This window comes from Stomoxys calcitrans, chromosome 4 (assembly GCF_963082655.1).
Source record: "Stomoxys calcitrans chromosome 4, idStoCalc2.1, whole genome shotgun sequence".
Taxonomy (NCBI): Eukaryota; Metazoa; Arthropoda; class Insecta; order Diptera; family Muscidae; genus Stomoxys; species Stomoxys calcitrans.
The window spans coordinates 41,708,301-41,728,940 of record NC_081555.1 but is presented as its reverse complement, the minus strand read 5'-3'; the positions used below and the strand labels follow the sequence as shown (position 1 = coordinate 41,728,940).

Genomic DNA, 20,640 nt, shown 5'->3' with positions numbered 1-20,640 from the left:
TATTACACGGATGGATCAAAGCTAGAGGACAAAGTGGGACTGGGGGTTTACATTGAGAACACAGGGACTGAGATCTGTTTAAGACTGTATGACCATAATACGGTTCTGCAGGCGACGATCCGGGTGATCATAGAATACGTGAAGTGGTGTGGTGCTAACGCGAGGACGGTTAGTCTGAAGTGGGCGACGAATGCGCATGCAACATGCAACGTGGAACAGCGAAACGGTCGGTAGGACGGCGAAAATCCTATGGGGGTTCCAAATAGTGAGAAAACGAGGCTATTACTGAAAGGAATTAAGAAGGGGGACAGTATAGCTTTTGGTATATTAACGGGACTTATTGGACAATGAGCTCACATATGTAAAATCAGTGCGGCAAGTGATAGCATGTGCAGGGCATGCGGGGAAGATAATGAGACGTGGGATCATTTCCTTTGTCATTGCTCGGCTTTCGCGTCTAACAGATATCTGCACTTAGGTGGATACACAATGCCAGACATGAACTAACTTAGGGAAGTGGTATTGAAAACCATTAAGGATTTTGAAAGTAGCACGGAATTCTATCATATTTTCTTTTAAGGGATTACTTTATAGTTTTTAGAGCTCACAACAAGCCGGCTTAGGTGTATGTCCATAGTGGCATGGGGCGGATGAATATCTGCACCTTCTTTTCATCTTAAACTAATCTATCCATGTTGTCAATATTTTCTTTACCCAATTATTGCTACGATCTGCATGCGATTTAAACCTTCTCCTGATCTCCATTTACATGAAAATCTAGGGTTTTCATGTTGAATATAAAACCACAAGCTTAATAATCAACAATAGCTATACTGACCTCCTTCTTACTTCCTTGGAGTAATAGTCTCGTCTTCTCACGATCTGGATCCCCCCATAGGATTTATGCCGTCCTACCGACAGTTTAAGTCTCACAGTTGCATTGGCTACCTCACAGTTATTCTATATGTCTTTGGGTCGGATATCTAGAATAGTCTCCAGTGCCCTATTGGGCGTGGTCCTCTTCGTTTCGACTAGGCCACGATAACATGTTATCTGAAACTGTTTTATTAACCTAACATTGCACTTTTTCTCAATCGCAGTCCACCAAACTACTGAGACGTAAGTAAGTATTGGTTTAATGACGCTCCTGTACAGCCAGTGGACTATCCTCGAATGCAGGCCCCATTGGCTTAAAATCCCTCTCCAGTCAGCATCCATAATAGATAATTTAAGGTGGTCACCCATAGGAGTACTGATAAAATGTCACACTGTGGCGTGCCCTGTGCCACTTTCTCCCTTATATTTATGCCATGGGACACACAATTTATCCACCTGTTCCTTAGCATATGGTTTATCCAGTTTCTAAGGACCAGGTTCACCCGGTGCTGGTCTAAGGATTGGATCAATGTGTCGGACCGCACATTGTTAAAAGCCCCCTCGATGTCAATGCATACCGCCAGTGTGTACGTTTTGGGATCGAAGGATTCTTCTATTTTATGCACAACCTCGTGCAGGGCAATCTCCACCAACCTTCCCTTGACATAGACATGCTGTTTGTATTTGAGTAGTTCGCTGGATGTTCCACTCTTTATCATGATGTCCACAATATGTTCCATGGTTTTGAGTAGAAAGAATGTAAGGCTTATGGTTCTGTAGGCCTTTGGTTTCGCATAACTTGCCGGGCTTGGGTATAAACACCACCCTTTTCTCCTGCCAGGCTTTCGGAGTATATAAAAGTCCTAGGCACACTGTGAAAATTTGTGGCCAGACGAGGCGCCAGATAGTCTGCCTCTTTCTGTAGTAACGCCGGAAATATTCCATCAGATCCGGATGACTTAAATGGTTTGAAGCTCCTCAAGGATTCCTTCACAATAAATTCCGTCATTATAAACCTTTGATCAACGTCATTATACCAAGATTCATGTGTCTACGTGAGTCCCGTCGAATCCTGTGGAAAATGGGTTTTCATCAAAAGCCTGACCATGTCCTCCGTTGTTTCTGCTCTCACTCCCAAATCGTCTACAACAAATTATGGCCTAAATTTATTAGTCTTCTCTCCAGCGACAAACCACTGTACCTCCAGCCTGCTCATGCAGCACATATGCTATAAACAAAATCCAGTATTATGTCCTTCCGTCTGGAAACCCATGATATCTTAAAGACCACTGTTGTTCGATCAGTATTGTCTACTGATGAGATTGGTCTCTAAAGACGGCCGGGCGAACAGTTATTTGGAGAGCTGAGCTGAGCTGAGCTGAGTATGAATTTTAATAACAATTGTAAAACCACTTTTCAGCCATCCGTACATTTGTGAGTCTGTATGCTTTGCGTCTCAATGTTTGTTCGGCTGATATGTTTGACAAGAGTCAAGTGTCACTTGAATTTGTTTACTCCATTCGCTGTTCCCTCGCCCGCAATAACGCCTCCTCCCTAGCAGGAGTTACAAGGAAGTCATCATAAAAAAAACACACACACATATCCACAGAAGAAGTTGAAGCTAAGAAGTGCGGCTGGCCCCCTGAGGTGATTTCGCAAATTAATATGAAAAATTATGAAAATAAATGACAGTTCGGTACATGGATGCATGCTAACAAAGTAAACAAACAACTCAAAGACAAAGCCGAAAACCAAACATCCAAACACCATCAGGCTTTAAGTTATTGCCTCATCGTTTTTGGTGGGGATTGGTGGTCGTTTGAGCGTATGGTCAGTTGTTGGTCGATAGGTTGTTGGTTCTGATCCTCTTCCGATTGTTGTAGCTCTCAAAATAAGCAAACAGACATCAACGTTTAAAATTAACTATGCCCCAAGGTACTAAGGCTAAGTTTTATTGGTCTTCTTTCATCATGGTGGGTCTGTCTGTGGCTGCTGTTGATGATCTAGCTTTCATTGCCGTTGCCGTTACCGTTGCAGCAATTGCTTTTATTGGCCTCTAATGTAATCATATTTTTCACAAAGCTGCTATAAACAATTTCCTTCAGAAGGCCAACACGTTTTTGCCATTTTTTTTTTTTTTTCATTCTCATCTTGGGTTTGGCTTTTTTTGGAGCACAGAGCAGTTTTTGCATGAACATTTCACTTTATCCATCTTTCTTTGTATAGTGCGCACACAGTCCATCCCAGGCATAATGAATGAGCTCTAAATTGTTTTTTATTAACATATCATGTCAGGGTCGCATCTATTTGTTTGAGTTGCGGACTTGTTCATCTCCCTCTTTTTCGTTGGTTTAGCTCATTATGAAAGGGAGCTTAAATAAGGCAGATATGTGCAATAGCTAGCACTTGAAGAAAGGTCAAAAAAACTTTTCAGAATGAAATGGAATCTGCTACGAAGAATTTTTCGATTCAAAATCATCAGATTAGAATGCGCAATTTATAGAAAAAAAAAAGAAAAAAATTAAATTTTCCTAATCCAGACGACATATGTAAGTTATTAAGCAAAAAGGCTTTCAGTTCGGCCGGGCCGGACTTTGGATACCCACCACCTCGGGTATATATGTAAACCACCTTTCATCAAAATTCGGTGAAAATTTCATACCTTATGTCCCATTTCAGTTTCATCAAAATATGTTCCGATTTGGACCAAATACTAATAAGTACAATAGCTATATCTAAAAATAAACCGATCTGAACTATATACGACACGGATGCCGAAAAGCCTAACATAAGTCACTGTGTCAAATTTCAGTGAAATCGGATTATAAATGCGCTTTTTATGGGGCCAAGACTTTAAATCGAGATATCGGTCTACATGGCAGCCATATCCAAATGTGGACCGATTTGGGCCAAGTTGCATAAAAATGTCGAAGAGCCTAACACAAAGCACTGTCCCAAATTTTGGCGAAATCGGACAATAAATGCCTCTTTTATGGGGTCTATATGACAGCTATATCCAAATCTGGACCGATCTGTGCGATATTGCAGAAGTATGTCAATGGGCTTAACTTAACACACTGTCCCAAATTTTGGGAACATCGGATAATAAATGAGCATTTTATGGGCCCTAAACCATAAATTAAGAAATCGGTCTATATCGCAGCTATATCCAAATCTGGACCGATCTGTGCGATATTGCAGAAGTATGTCAAGGGGCTTAACTTAACACACTGTCCCCAATTTTGGCGACATCGGATAATATGAGCATTTTATGGGCCCAAAACCATAAATCAAGAAATCGGTCTATATGGCAGCTATATCCAAATCTGAACCGATCTGGACCAAATTAGAGAAATATGTCGAAGGGCCTAACACAACTCACTGTCCCAAATTTCACCAAAATCGGACAATAAATGTGGCTTTTATGGGCCTAAAACCCTAAACCGGAGGATCGGTCTATATGGCAGCTATATCCAAATCTGAACCGATCTGAGCCAATCTAACGAAAGATGTCTATAGGCCTAACACAACACACTGTCCCAAATTTCAGCGAAATCGAATAATAAATGTGGCTTTTATGGGCCTTAGACCCTAAATCGGAGGATCGGTCTATATGGCAGCTATATCCAAATCTGAACCGATCTGAACCAATTTGACGAAGGATGTCTATAGGCCTAGCACAACTCACTGTCCCAAATTTCAGAGAAATCGGATAATAAATGTGGCTTTTATGGGCCTTAGACCCTAAATCGGAGGATCGGTCTATATGGCAGCTATATCCAAATCTGGACCGATCTGAGCCAAATTGACGAAGTATGTCGAAGGGCCCAACACAACTCACTGCCCCAAATTTCAGCGAAAACGGATAATAAATGTGGCTTTTATGGGCCTAAGACCCTAAATCGGCGGATCGGTTTATATGGGGGCTATATCAAGATATAGTCCGATATAGCCCATCTTCGAACTTAACCTGCTTATGGACATAAAAAGAATCTGTGCAAAATTTCAGCTCAATATCTCTATTTTTAAAGGCTGTAGCGTGATTTCAACAGACAGACGGACATGTCTAGATCGGCTTAGATTTTTACGCTAATCAAGAATATATATACTTTATAGGGTCGGAAATGGATATTTCGATGTCTTACAAAGGGAATGACAAAATGAATATACCCCCATCCTTCGGTGGTGGGTATAAAAAACATGCTAAGTTCGGCCGGGCCGAATCTTATATACCCTCCACCATGGATCGCATTTGTCGAGTTATTTTCCCGGCATCTCTTCATAGGCAAAAAAGGATATAAGAAAAGATTTGCTCTGCTTTTAGAGCGATATCAAGATATGGTTCGGTTTGGACCACAGTTAAATTATATGCTGGAGACCTGTGTAAAATGTCAGCCAATTCGAATAAGAATTGCGCCCTTTGGGGGCTCAAGAAGTAAAATAGAGAGATCGATTTATATGGGAGCTGTATCGGACTATAGACCGATTCAGACCATAATAGGAACATATATTGATGGTCATGAGAGCATCAGTCGTACAAAATTTCAGGCAAATCGGATAATAATTGCGACCCCTAGAGAGGCTCAAGAAGTCAAGATCCCAGATCGGTATATATTGCAGCTATATCAGGTTATGAACCGATTTGAACCATATTGGGCACAGTTGTTGGATATCATAACAAATTACTTCGTGCAAAATGTTATTCCAATCGGATATGAATTGCGCCCTCTAGAAGCTCAAGAAATCAAGATCCAAGATCGGTTTATATGACAGCTATATCAGATTATCAACCGATTTCAACCATATTTGGCACAGTTGTTGGATATCATAACAAAACACCTTGAGCAAAATTTCATTCCAAACGAATATGATTTGCGCACTCTAGAGGCCCAAGAAGTCAAGACCCGAGATCGGTTTATATGGCAGCTATACCGAGAGATGAGGATAGCGGGATGACGGCAGAAGTAAGCAATGGCTTTATTAAGCTCACAACGTAGGGGACAGAGGAGTGTGTACCGGCAGCGCAAACGGGCGAAAGCGCATGATATTGAAAGTGATAGAACTAACATTCCAGACACTTCTACGAAAGCTGGAAAGGGCATCAGATATCCCGAAGAGCATAACACTGCCAAGACGCTTAAGCGTAAAAAGAGCTCCACTTTGAAGTTCCAGATTCCAGAGATTCTAGACAGTGTCCTGCGGAGGAAGACAAACTCGGAACAGGACGAAGGAAGCGCGCACTGCCCCTGAGTCTTCATGGAGGACTGTGACTTCCAAAAGGATGCCACAGCCATCACGGAAGAAGAAGATGGTCGTTGAGAATGGCAAGTAGCCGCCCTCTTCCGCTGGAGTGGCAAGGAAGCACAAGAGAGATGAAATGACTCATGCAGTCATCGAAATCGGCTGTACATCCTGTGGGATTCCACCATATCGTCGGTACCAGGTGAGGCATTTGGTAAACGAACGGGTTATGGAACATGTGTTGAACTCTGAAGGGTTCCACCCATACGAATTATGAGCCGATAGTAAAGGGGACATCTTAAAGATTCACTATGCGTCAGCGAAATGTATTGACACCGTCAAAAAGCTCGTTGGAAGTATCCACACTCCCTGGGGGTGCAAAGCTCGACCTTGTGAGAATAATGGACATCCCCCAGCTCAAAAAGGCGATGGCCTTCATCAAGGATGAGGGCGGCGAAATCGCATGATGGAAGTTTTAAACAAGCAAAACCAAGATTTAATAGAGGAGAAATGGGAGGTTTTCCACAGCGAGGGGAAGAAGGAAGGGACACTCCTTGTGGTGGACATTGATCAAGTCTCCGTGACAAGTTTGGCTAAGACTAAAGGTATGGTGTATTAAAGGGCCATGGATTTCTTTTTCAAGATTGGAAAGACTAGGATAGGCAAATATCCTCATATTGTGTCATCAGGCGGTGCAGTGGCGGGACACACGGTATCGAGGGGGCCGACGACGAGACAATCACCAACTTCCTGAATATTGGGAAGACTAGGACAAGCAAAGATCCTAATACTAAAATATAAGGCAGTGCATCGGCGAGAGACCCAACACAGCCTAAAAAACAGGGACCCGACGACGGAACCATCAACGACTTTCTCGAGATAAGGAAGACTAAAGATCCTAATGCTGAAACATAAGGCAGTCCAATGACAGAGAACTCAATTATGCCTAAAGCACAGAGTGCAGACGTTGGGACCATTACCTACTTCCAAGAAGCCCACTTATTCAAGATTTGGAATACTAATATAGGCAAAAATCCTTATATTGGAACATCAGGCAGTGCAGAGACCGTCTGATAGAGAAAATCAGCAAGGGCAAGATTCCTATTGCCTTAATTCAGAAGCCATGGAAGATCCGGAACGAAGTTTCAGGACTAAATCATAGCAACTACAAATTATTCTATGCTAACACTGGAACTCTGCCGAGGACCTACGTTATTTGTCATTAAAATTTAAATAATGTATTTTCCCCAGAGTTGTCAAAGTCGGGTGCAATAGTGATGAGACAGGGCGACGGTGGAGCATACCTGGCATCACTTCGACTCTTCGACAACGCCACCTACGTCGGAGATGCAACAGACAGGAAATGAGGTACTAACAGGATGCGATGCGAAATCTCACCACATTTCGTGGGGTAGTACCAACACTAATAAGTGGGGCCAAACCCTGACAGAGTTCTAGAATACTAACAAACTAATAACACTTAACATTGGTAACACCGCTACCTTTGTTAATAGGATTACGGAGGAGGTATTAGATGTGACGATATGTTCAGAAAATCTAATCGATGACGTTCAGGATTGGAAGGTCTCCATGGAGCATTCCTTCTCAGACCATCGCTACATTATGTTTGGAATAGCACGTCCAAATCCGAATCCGATAGGCTTGCGGAATAAGTTGAAAACCAACTGGACAAAATTGGGACGACTACTCAGAAGAAGACTTTGGATAGATAATTTAGAATGTTGAAGCATAGATGACATTGACGACAATGTCAACACTAGTCCGACCACAGTGCAGTGGCACAAGCTTGTATTGACATAACTCCAGTATTCTCATATGGAAATTTATGGTAAGTGGATGAATCAAATATAGAGCATATACTAGGCCTTGGGTCTACGTCGAGGACTCGGGATCTGGGATGTGTTTCCCACTGCCCGACCATAATACGGTCATGTAGGCGGAGATCCGAGCAACCAACGAATGCGTGAGGTGGTACAGCATTAACGTGAGAACGACAAGTGTGAACATCTTTACGGAAAGTGATTTGGTTAGGTGTCAGAGTATGCGAGGGCTATAACAACCAGAACGGTTAACGGTAAGGTTACGAACACTTTTGGAGTGTAAAAAGGAGATTAAGACGTTCTCTGAGGATAACACGTTCCGCCTCGTTTGGGTGCCGGGCCATAACGGAATAAGGGGAAATGATAGTGCTGACATTTTGGCCGTGAAGGCCGGAGGACTGCCAACTGTAAACTTGGTGAATCCGAAGCCTTTCGGGGCGATCCACCCAATCCAAGTTAAGGGCGTGGACAACAAAAGCTTATGTAGAACTTTGGAACAGCGAATCGGTCGATAGGACGACAATTATTCTATGGGGAGATTCGTATCTTGAGAAGAAGAGTCTAAAGGTGAAAGATGGTAAGAAGGAGATCGATATGGCTTTCGGTATTATTAAGGGACTTATACACTATGAACTCACTTATGCAGAAAAGGTGCGTAAAGCGGTAACATGTGTATATCATGTGGAATAGATGATGAGACGCTGGAGCATTTTCTATATTATTGTCCGGCTATCGCGGCTATCAAACTGCGGCACTTGGGTGAGTACACAATACCGACTTAGAGACATGGAATGGAGAACAATTCGGCATTTAAGAGCACAGAATTCATGACTTAGATTTTTTCGAGGTAGCTTTTTAGTATTTGGAAGCCACCGTAGCGCAGAGGTTAGCCTGTCCGCTTATGACGCGTAACGTCTGGGTTCGAAACCTGGCAAGATCAAAGAAAATCTTCATCGGTGGTTAACCCTTACTTATGCTAGCGCTGCTTAGAAGCCATGTAAAACCTTCTCCCCAAAGAGTTGTTGAACTATTGCACGCCGTTTTGACTCGGCTATAAAAAGCAGGTTCCGTATTATTGAGCTTATATTTGATTTGGACAGCATTCACTGATACATGACAAGTTTGTCCATTTTCCTTAATGGAATGTTCATGGGCAAGTTTGCAATTTTACTTTGCTGTCTTTAGAGTGCACAGCAAGCCGATCACTAGCTTCGTTAAGGGGCTAATTAATATCCGCGCTCTTTTTTAACCTAACCTAACATACTTTGACACTTAACCTAATCACTCTGACTGCACCCCACCCAAGTAATAAAGTGTCTAAATCCGGAAGCAAGCAAGCATATTCGGGATGAAGATACAACACACCGTAGGTTTAAGTGGCAGTCTGCCTTCAGACTCATTTAGACGTTTTTGTCCTTTGTGATACCAAAGCAATAGGAGAAGGAATATGCCTTCTAGTTTCTATCATTCAACTATCCACATCGCTTTCAAAAGCCCAACAACTTGCGAATGTTCACATCCTCTAAATCAGACAGGTTCTCAACGAAATGAGAACCTAAAGTGGAACACCATCTGACTACTAGTGTGGGACACACATACAGAAGGTGTTCTATAGTCTCTTCTCCTTCGACATCCTCACAGCTTCTGCAAATGTCGTTACTCACAACCTTCAGTCTGTCAGCATGTTTTTCGATCAGAGAGTGTCATGACGGACTTAGACGTTTGTTTTACTAGCTAGACCTCTTCAGGTCTAGATTAAACCATATAATATTGAAGTGTTCGCAATCCCGACTTTGTGTCTGTCATTCGTTGTGCATCGGGCCTGATCCTGAAGATTTAGCTTACATGCCTCTAGAGCCATATCCACAGATTCCTGTTCCCCTGGAATGTGTAAGGAAGTTTCTAGTCTCGCAAACTCGTCTGCTCTACAATTCCCTGGAATATCTCTGTGGCCTGGCACCCAGAACAGGTGAATTTCGAACTGTTCAGCCATCTCGTTGAGATATTTGCGACATTCTAGGTCGGTTTTTGAATTCAGATATATGTTCCCCAGAGATTTAATGGATGTATGAGAAGATACTTATGCCTGGCGCCGTTATGGCATTGTATCTTAGCTTTTCCACCACTTCCTTTATTGCAAGGATCTACGCTTGACACACCCTGTAATGGTGGGGTAAAAAAATGCAAATTTTTCCAGTGAGCATTCCACTAAGGAACAGGGGCAAACTTCTCAGATATCAATGAGAGCAATCCGATTCAAGTTTAAGCTCAATGATAAGCGGTCTCCTTTTTAGAGCAGAGTCCGAACGGCGTGCCGCTGTGCGACACCTCTTTGGAGAGAAGTTTTACATGACATAGTAGCTCACAAATGTTGCCAGCAATAGGAGGGGAAAACCACCGCTGAAAATTTTTTCTGATGGTCTCGCCAGGATTCGAACCCAGGCTTTCAGCGTGATAAGCCTCCTCCCAGTGGTCGGGTAATCCTCTTGATATGATCAGTCCTAGTTCTTCAGAGTAAACCCCAAAGCTACCAGATAGTCTTGTTCGAATTCATCCGTATAGAACTCTATGTAACTTCTTTAACCAGGGATGCTAATTTTGCCCTGAACATTCCACTAAGGAACAGGGGCAAACTTCTCACATATCAGAGAGAGCAATCCGATTCAAGTTTAAGCTCAGACGTATATGCAAATTTTGCCCATGGACATTTCACTAGAGAACGAGGGCAAACTTCTCAGATATCAATGAGTGCAGTCCGATTCAAGTTTAAGCTCAATGATAAGGGGCCTCCTTTTTAGAGCAGATTCCGAACGGCGTGGCGCAGTGCGACACCTCTTTGGAGAGAAGTTTTACATGACAAAGTATCTCACAAATGTTGCCAGCATTAGGAGGAGAAAACCACCGCTGAAAATTTGTTCTGATGGTCTCGCTATGATTCGAACCCAGACGTTCAGCGGACATGCTAACCTCTGCGCTACAGTGGCCTCCTCACAGTGGTCGGGTAATCGTCTTGATATGATCAGTCCTAGTTCTTCAGAATAAACCCCAAAGCCTACCTGGTCGTCTTATTCGGATCTATACGGATGGATCCGACTCTATGCAACTTCTATAACCGGAGATGACATAGTTCCAAACGGCCCTATCAGGAATAGTAGCACAGTAATTTGATCAAAAACCGGCTCAGACAGTGTATAATCCAAACTGCCGCAAGGACAGTTCTTATTAAAAGAATCTGGGGAGAATAAACTTTTGTCGAACACAGAGGATGACTCATCGTCGATAAGATTTATCGTAGAACCCAAACTATGAATCTAAATCCAGACATTTATTTCAACCAAATCTTCAACAAAGAGAAATTTTAGAAACTTTTGTGGTTTAGGATTGGTCTAAACTGGAGAACTTCAAGGGCTAGAGATTGGTATTATTTTCTATGAAAACTTTTCCTACTTGGTAATATCAACCAAAAACTAGTGGCAAAGCAATTCTACAAATACTTCTCCACCGCAATGTTGAACAGACCGGGAAAATACCGTTTCTTTGTTATTCATTCATTACTGTCCCTGCCTTACTGCTGCAAGCGGAGGCATTATTTAAATCTCAATAAAGCTAAATTTGCTTGCGGTTCTTCTAGGAAAAAGATGAGAGCAAGGTACCATAGCACTCTGAGACTTAAATAAGGGCACCATCGCAAAGGCAAACAAACGTAAAGTGCTTAAATATAGTAAAAGTGATTTGATTCTGCACTCATAATATCCCACTGGGGTCTGCCTTGAAATTTACTTGCAACAGCGTGATAATCGTAACAAAGGCAGAGCCGCCTCCCATTGCCCATGAACAATTGGCGTTGATGTCGCAGACGGTAGATCAGACAGACGCACGGAATGCCGTAAAGTACATCTGCTTACATCTCCCCACACACACAAACTTTGCCGTATCTCTGGGTATAGTAACATCGAGGATGGTTGTGGGTCCGTTTGCTTTGTGGCAATGCCCATTAAAATTCTACACATAAATCAACAGCAACTGAGCAGAAGCTATTTGGTGTAGCGCCAACTTACATACTTGTCATGGATCATTCATCCACTCGTCCATAATCGGTAGACCATAAACTTGGCAAAATATTTGGCATATTCATTTTCGGACTAAAAGATTCACGCTCTTTTGTGGGACAATGAATGAGAAGTTGCAACACAATGTAAATTTTTCATAAAATTATATTTTCAACGCAACGTTCAGCAACATTTGAAACTTAGCTCTAATCAACTTACCGCAAGATATGTACTTTGACCTCGTATTCGAGGTGGCGGCTCCCTGTACTCCTCCCCATTTTCGGCTGCTCTATCACGCCTGCAAAGAAATGCAAAATAAATTGAATCAATTATGGGGTCAACTCACTCAGACTAGACAGATTCAAATCTAAGCAAATAAAACCTGATTAAGAAAGTGGGTCTGTTATTCGTTTGTGCCACAATTGTCTCACTTAAGAATGGCATTTTAGCTAAAAAAAAATATTTGCTCTATTTATAAATGACAACAACCCCATTAAAATACAAAGTGTCATCAGAAGTGAGAGTAGGATGAGCATTGATGCCGCAATTTATATGCCGTTTAATAGATTCACTTAAGATCGATTATTTTCCACGGGATTTGAACCAACAGTTCCAAAACAAGTCAAACGGCCGGGCCGAAATTTGGATACCCACCTACTCGAGGATGATAACTAGGCCAGTAATGGGCGAAAAACCTTCAACCTGCATATCGGCCTATATGGGGAATATACCCAAAAATGGTCCGATCTACACCATACTCCGCATGGACGTCAAAGAATAATAACCAGCTCAGTGTGTCAAATTTCAGTATAATCAGCTTTTATGTTCTCAAATCTGGGGAACGGTCTATATGCGGGCTATAAAAAGATACAGCCCGATCTGGTCGGCACGAGTTTCCAATCTTTGCGGAAGATCAAAGATCCCCAATCTGTGCGCAACTCAATGTACCAAATTTCAGCAAAATCAGGTTATAAATGAGTCTTATGGGTGACTTGAGGATGTTGGAAACCAAGACTTATCTTGGTCTTCCTTAATCTCAAATGTGGACACAAACCCCCTCGCGGTGTCACTTGGGTAGCTACCTTTAACATCCGTTAAAAGAAGTGAGCTAAAATGTGTCACAAGTTCACCGGTAGACCAGGACATCGCAATATCTTCACATGTGGCCTTAACTGATGACCTCATCAGGGACATCGTGGACGAGCAGAAGATAGAGTGGGCTGTCCGCAATTTCCGGAATTATGCCGGCACTGCTGCAGGAATCCATTGGAGTCACCCTGCCATGGTGGCCTTTATCCCCAAGGCGGGAAGATTAAACCACAGTACGACGAAAGATTATAGGCCTATTAGTCTGTCATCGTTTTTGCTGATTAACCTGAATGTGAGAGGGGTACTGACGCCGGAGCACTTCAGTGGAGGACAACACGCATACCTCAAAGGCAGGAACCTCGTGATTAATGAAATCCTGCTGGATCTCGGTGGGGACGGTACGAGGTTTATCGATTTTGCGGACGACATCGTGCTGCTGGTCCGAGGCAAGTTTCTGTCGACGATCAGCGAGATCATGAATGGGTCACTGAGGAGGTTGTCGCGATGGGCTACGAGAAATGGGTTGAGGACCAACCCAGGACGGAACTGGTGCTCTTTACGCGTAGATATCGACTCGCGTCCTTGGACGAGGTCACCCTGCGGCTGTCGAAGGAGGCGAAGTACCTAGGCATAGTCCTCGATTTGAACCTGTCCTGGAAGAGAAACACCGAAGAAAGAAGGTGCAAGGCACTGTGCCCTTTTTACTCTTCCAGGAGGATGTTCGGTAGGAAGTGGGGGGTGACAAACCAGAGTAGTTCTGGCTCAATTATGTTCCGGCAGATGCAGTCACCTCAAGTCCTACAGAGCAAGACTTGATGCCGACGTGTAAGATGTATGTCCCGATTGTGACTAGGGACCGCACGATATGCGTCCCCTTTTTAACTGGGGGTTTTAACCGCGTGCCATGTACTGGGTTTATGCTGCAGTTGTCAGACTTATACTTCTATATGGTGTTGTGATCTGGTGGACGTCGCTTCGAAAGTCCACCTACTGTTTAATAGTCAATCGCATTCAATGGATAGGTTGCTTGTGCATCACAGCCGCACTTAGGACGACACCATCTGATGCACTGAATTTAATGCTACATCTCATGTCTCTGGACATTGTGGCTTGACAAATAGCTGCGAGAACTACCGTCACTAAGGCTAAGGGAGCTTTCTCTATGGTCATGTGGCGGCTACGAACACTGTGTTGGCAGTGATAGAATATCCCATGTTCCAGGCAGTGTGGATTACGCCCTACCTGAGCCGCTTTTTGATAAAAAGTACTGTACCACTTTTCCTGATAGAACCGATTGGAACTACGAAATCCCTGGTAACAGAAGATACATTGACTTCTATACGGATGATTCCAAACAAGATGATCAGGTGGGCTTTGGGGTGTACTCTAAAGATCTAGAACTGGTCATATCGAAATGGTTACATGACCACTGCAGTGTGTATCAAGCGGAGATCCTTGTAATAAAGGAAGAGGTGGAATTGCTAAGATATGACTACGATTGGCATAAATATCTTTTCAGACATCCGGGCAGTTATTTAATCCCCGGAAAACGTATTTCTGAACACAAAAGCTGCCTTCGACTGTCGCAGATCTCTCAATGAGATGGCTGAACAGTTCAAAATTCAACTGTTCTATGTGCCGGGCCAGAAAGATATCTCAAAGAATTGTTAAGCGCATTCCAGGGAAACTGGAATCGGTGGGTATACCTCTAGCACCATATAAGCTAAGTTTACAGGACTAGACGCGAAGGACAACGCATGATAGATGGTCACAAAGAGGAGGCTGTGAGCATTCCAAAATTATGTAGCCTAATCTAAACCTGAAGAGGTCTGTCGCTTTTTCGCCACTGCCTAGAACAAAGTTTTCAACAAATCAGCCTAATACTAATCATTGGCGCTGATTTGCTGCTTGATTCTTCTTAAAATGTGTTTTCCTTATCAAGAGACCAATTTATCAACTTCTTAAATGTTCCACAATATTAACAGCTATGATTATTAGCATTGCCACATTGTGGATATTATCTTGGCTTCTAATTCCAGCCATGGATGATTCTGGGGTATAATTAAATATTTATTGCCTTGATGTGGAAGCAACGGCAACAGTGGAGAAATCACATTTAACCATGACATTAATCTATTAAATCTCGACACTTCTGAACAAGGAGCTACATTTCGCCACCATAACCTCGTTCGCTTTGCCAGAAACTGTTTGCGAATTGTGAGAACAATTTTGTCAGCCAAGCATTGTTGTCGGTTTAATGTCAGCAAATTAAATGAAATTTTGTATGCAATACGCCCCACTTGACGCATTGTTTAAACAGCGACAAAAGGCGGCAGTTTGGAATACTGATGTAGACTTTGGTCGTGCCCTATGCCTGGCCCTCATAGAAACATCACCAAAGTTGGGGGAGTACCGGTGGCACCCAAGCAAAGAATGAAATTTAAACAAAATTGGCAAAGGCTGCTGCAGCAACAAACAAAAGTCAATGGTGATGAGCAGACAAAATAAAAGAAGTTTTGTGTGACTAGAAACCACCATGAACTCTTTGTGTTGTCTTACATCCTGTGGAAACACTTTCATGAGTCCTGATGTTCGACATCGACAACAAAAGCTATCGACTAGTCGAGAATGTCAGGTTAACAAATTGTTGCAATTTACTCGAACTCAAACGGAAACGACCAACTGCAAAGATCAGCATTGCCTGGGAGGTAGATACGTGTAACTATGGAAACAATTGGTAAGGTTTACATGGAACAAGAAGTGTAGTCATTTGCTTTGGTAGTGCTGAAATGAAGAATAGATGCACAGTGTTTTGGTAAGTCAGAGAGGGGAAAAGGATTGAGCTGAAATCATCTATGTAAGGTGGAGGGTATCCAGCACCCACACCAAATATAGCCCACCCACATAGACGGTTAATTAGAAAAAGTCCCCATATAAAGAGATCCTCCCGTTTTACTTCTCTAGCTCCTGGAAGCCTAAATTTCTGTTAGATTTGGTAGCAATTTGGTATGTGAAGTTCGTTTATAACTATCAATAGCCACACAAAATCCCGCCTATATAGATACCGCACTAGATATAGCCCCCATATAAGGCGATCTCTGGATTAGATTTCTTTACCCTTTAGAAGTCAAAATTGTTGCACGATTGGCTTGAATTTTGGTAAATAAGGTACGTTGATGTCTTCGATTGGGTACAGAAGAAGGAATATGCCTTCTAGTACCTAACGTTGAACCATCCAGATCGCTTCAAAAAACCCAACAACTTGCAAATATTTACATCCACTAAATCAGACATCCTCAGACCAGTACAGGGTAGATCCGGTCCTTAAAGGCTGGATAAACCATATGCTAAGGAACAGGTGGATAAATTGGATGTTTCAAGGCATAAATATAAGGGAGAAAGTGGCACAGGGCACACCACAGGGGGGCATTTATCGCCACTCCTAGGGGTGACCACTATAAATGACCTATTACGGATGCTGACTGGGGAGGGATTTGAACCCGTCTGCTACGCAGACGATGTTAAAATACTTCTAAGGTGTAAATATCCGAACGAGCTATGCAGAAGTGCCAAAAGGGTCTTGCATATGGTATATGACTGGTCTGGACCCAGAGGTCTCAATGTTAACCCAGAGAAGACTGAAATATGCCTGTTCACGAGGAAGACGAAGGTGGGCCAATTTAATGCACCACATTTCATCAATAAGGCGATTTCGATATCTGACAAGGTCAAATACTTAAATGTGATCATGGACAGGAAACTAAATTGGAAGTGTCACATTCCGGAGAGTACTGAAAAGACTCACAGATATTGGGCACTATGTAGACAGGCCAAAGGCTCGAAATGAGGCCTGAATCCGAGGATAGTCCACTGGCTCTACAGAAACGTGATTAGACCAATACTTACATACGTCTCAGTAGTTTGGTGGACTGCTATGGAGGCCACCGTAGCGCAGAGGTTAACATGTCCGCCTATGACGCTGAAGGCCTGGGTTTGAATCCTGGCGAGACCATCAGAAAAAGTTTTCAGCGGTGGCTTTCCCCTCCTAATGCTGGCAACATTTGTGAGGCAATATGCCATGTAAAACTTCTCTCCACACTGTCACACTGTGGCACAACGTTCGGACTCGGCTATAATAAGGAGGTCCCTTATCGTTGAGCTTAAACTTGAATCGGACTGCACTCATTGATAGGTGAGAAGTTAGCCCCTGTTCCTTAGTAGAATGTTCATGGGCAAAATTTGCATTTTGCTGAAGAGAAAAAGTGCAACATAAGGACCATACAACAGGTTCAGAGAACATGTTGTCTTGGCATGGGCGAAGCGATGAGGACCACGCCCACTAGGGCACTGTGAGGCAGCCACTGCGGCTATGAGACTTAAGGCGATGGGAAAATGGATTGGGAGCAGCTTATACCATTGCGGTATAATCGAGGCAACGATAGGAAACATGGAAGGAATGGAAGAGGATTCCGATCGGATACCTGAGATGAATCTTGAAGTTGAGTGCGAGGCACTGCTGCCAGAGGCCTTGGCATGGGCGGAGCGATGAGGACCACTCTCACTCGGGCACTGGAGACTATTCTAGATATCCGATCCATTGACATTCAGATTTAGTGTGTGGAAGCCACTGCGGCTATGAGACTTAAGGCGATGGGAGAATGGATTGGGAGCAGCTCATAACATCGCAGTATAATCGAGGCGGCGAAAACTGGAAGGAAGGGAAGAGGTTTCCGATCGGAACCTTGAAGCTGAGTGCGAGGCACTGCTGCTATCGGCACAGTTTTGGATTGACGGAACCCTAGTATTGTCATCTGGAAGACCATGTTACACGTATGGATCAAAGCTAAAGGACATAGTGTACCTGGGGGTCTACATTCAGAACCCAGGGACTGAGATTTGATTTAGACTGCCTGACCACAATACGGTCCTGCAGTTGGAGATCCGGGCGATCATGGAATGCGTGAAGTGGTGTGGTGCTAACACGAGGACGTCGAGTATGAACATCTTTACCGACAGTAAAAATGCCATAAGGGCAATAATAACCAGGACGGTAAGGTCACGAATAGTCGTGGAGTTTAAGAAGGAGATTAACGCCTTCTATGAGGATGGCACTATTCGCTTCGTTTGGGTACCGGGCCATAACAGAGTAAGGGAAAATTAAAGGGCACAAAACTTGCCGGTGAAGGTCAGAGGACTGCCGTCAATAAACTTGGTTAACTCGAAGCCTTTCGGGTCGACGGACTCCAAATTAAGGACATGGACGACCAATGCGCCTGAAACCTTGTTGAACAGCGAAACGGTCGGTAGGACGGCGAAAATCCTATGGGGGATCCAGATCATGAGAAGACGAGACTATTACTGAAAGGAAGTAAGTAAGAAGGAGGTCAGTATATCTATTGGTATCATAACGGGACACATAGGGCTACGAGCTCACTTATGTAAAATCGGTTGCGGCAAGTGATACCATGTGTAGGGCATGCGGGGAAGATGATGAGACATTGGAGAATTTCCTTTGCCATTGCCTGGCTTTCGCATCTTACAGATACCGGCACTTAAGTGGAAACACAATACCAGACATCAACCAACTTAAGGGAGTGGTATTGAAAACAATTAAGGATTTTGTAAGTAGCACGGGATTCCTAACTTAAAATTTTTATTTTATAGGTTACTTTATACTTTTAAGAGCGCACAATAAGCCGATTACTGGCTTAGGTGTATGTCCATAGTGGCATGGGGCGGATTAATATCTGCACCCTCTTTTCAACCTAACCTAACCTAACTGTGTTGATCTCTGTAGCAGGATCAATGGTGGTGGGTACCCAAAATTCGGCTCGGCCGGTTTTTCCTTCTAAAATCTTCCCAAAATAGTCCCCAAACAACTGTTCTTCACCACAATACTGCGATATTCGTTGCTAGCGTGGGCCAAAGGAAACTGCAAACATTATTCTTCAGCTGCTTATACTTCCGTTTCCAGTTCTGGTGCTGCATTCAGTTCTGCCCAAAATCTTAGGGAGAAGAATGTGGGAAACTGAACAATTGAAAAAAGGAGGATTTTGCGAAGCCACAGTTATTTGCGGTTTACCAAGGATAATGTCAGCCATTGAAGAGACTACAATGTCTTCGTATTCGTCTTGTTCGTTGTTACGCAAAAACTCTTCCATTGCAATGGGAGGCTAAACTTTCGCCTGCTCTGCCCCCCTTCCTCCCATTTGGGGATAATCAACGTAACAATGCATACTGAAAATAGCAGACTTATTTGTTGGCTTCAACGATACTCACATTGCAACATGAATTGAAAAGGCTACCACTTCAACAAATTCCCTTCAACAGACATTAGCAGAGGACCACAGAAAAACTGCCACAACCAGAAAAAAAAACATCTTGAGAAAGAATACAAAAATTAAACTTAAATTTTTAATGTTTGATGCTTTATGTTTATTGGCATTTATTTTCACAATGTAGGAGTAGTAGAAGTAGGAAATATTCGTAGATATCGGCATGCTACTTAGATTTGGTTACAAGTGTATATGTACTTCCCCCAAAATCCATATAATGCGTCTGCGGATTCAACATAAGAGAAATTTGTTTGCAAAAGTGTAAGTGTGCTCAAGTGAAAAATTTATTGGATTCGTTAAGTTGGCTCGTTGTTTAGTAGATGAGAGTGCTTGCGTGTGTGTGTGTGTAACAAATGTTTATTGTTCATTGTTTATTTTTGTGGCGCTTGTGCGTTTAAGTTAGAGACTTTACTTACCGCAATATTACTTCGTCTGTTGTCATGATGACATTTATTGTTGCATACTTTTAGGATCTTCACAATTTATACGACTACAGTCATTTCCACTTAATGGAGATGCTTTCTGAAGGCGCTGCAAAAGATAAAATAACAAATGTTATAAATTTATTTGTTAAAGGTTCTTTGTTGGTGTTTTAGCTGTTCATATTTCACATGTATAAAACGAAATTAAAAAACTAGACGTTAAGCAAGTAGAAATATTAGAACTTCAAATTCTAGGTTCAAATCTAGCAAGAAGTTCCATCTAAGACATTACAATCCTTAATCACTCGAACAGAATTATAGTTTTTATACCCACCACCAAAGGATGGGGGTATATTCATTTTGTCATTCTGTTTGCAACACATCGAAATATTCATTTCAGATCCTATAAAGTATATATATTCTTGATCAGCGTAAACATCTAAGACGATCTAGTCATGTCCGTCCGTCTGTCTGTTGAAATCACGTTGCAGTCTTTAAAAATAGAGATATTGAGCTGAAATTTTGCACAGATTCTTTTTTTGTCCCTAAGCAGGTAAAGTTCGAAGATGGGCTATAGCGGACTATATCTTGAAATAGCCCCCATATAGACCGATCCGCCGATTTCGAGTCTTAGCCCATAAAAGCCACATCTATTATCCGATTTTGCTGAAATTTGATAAAGTGAGTTGTGTTAGGATCTTCGACATTCTTCTGCAATTTGGTCACGATCGGTTCAGATTTCGATATAGCTGCCATATAGAGGGATTTGCCGATTTAGGGTCTTAGG

General features: G+C 42.7%; 1 protein-coding gene across 1 annotated transcript in view; it reads right to left on the bottom strand.

Moving 5' to 3' along the window:
* LOC106081128 (protein sprint) overlaps window positions 1–20,640 on the bottom strand; it is an 840,648-nt gene that overhangs the window by 776,117 nt on the left and 43,891 nt on the right. Inside the window, exons 2-3 of the mRNA XM_013242875.2 lie at window positions 19,848–19,962; window positions 12,227–12,305 (exon numbers count right to left, since the gene is read on the bottom strand). Of these exons, the coding sequence (XP_013098329.2) occupies window positions 12,227–12,305; window positions 19,848–19,873 (105 nt within the window). The 5' untranslated portion in view covers window positions 19,874–19,962. The remainder of the gene's footprint in view (window positions 1–12,226; window positions 12,306–19,847; window positions 19,963–20,640) is intronic.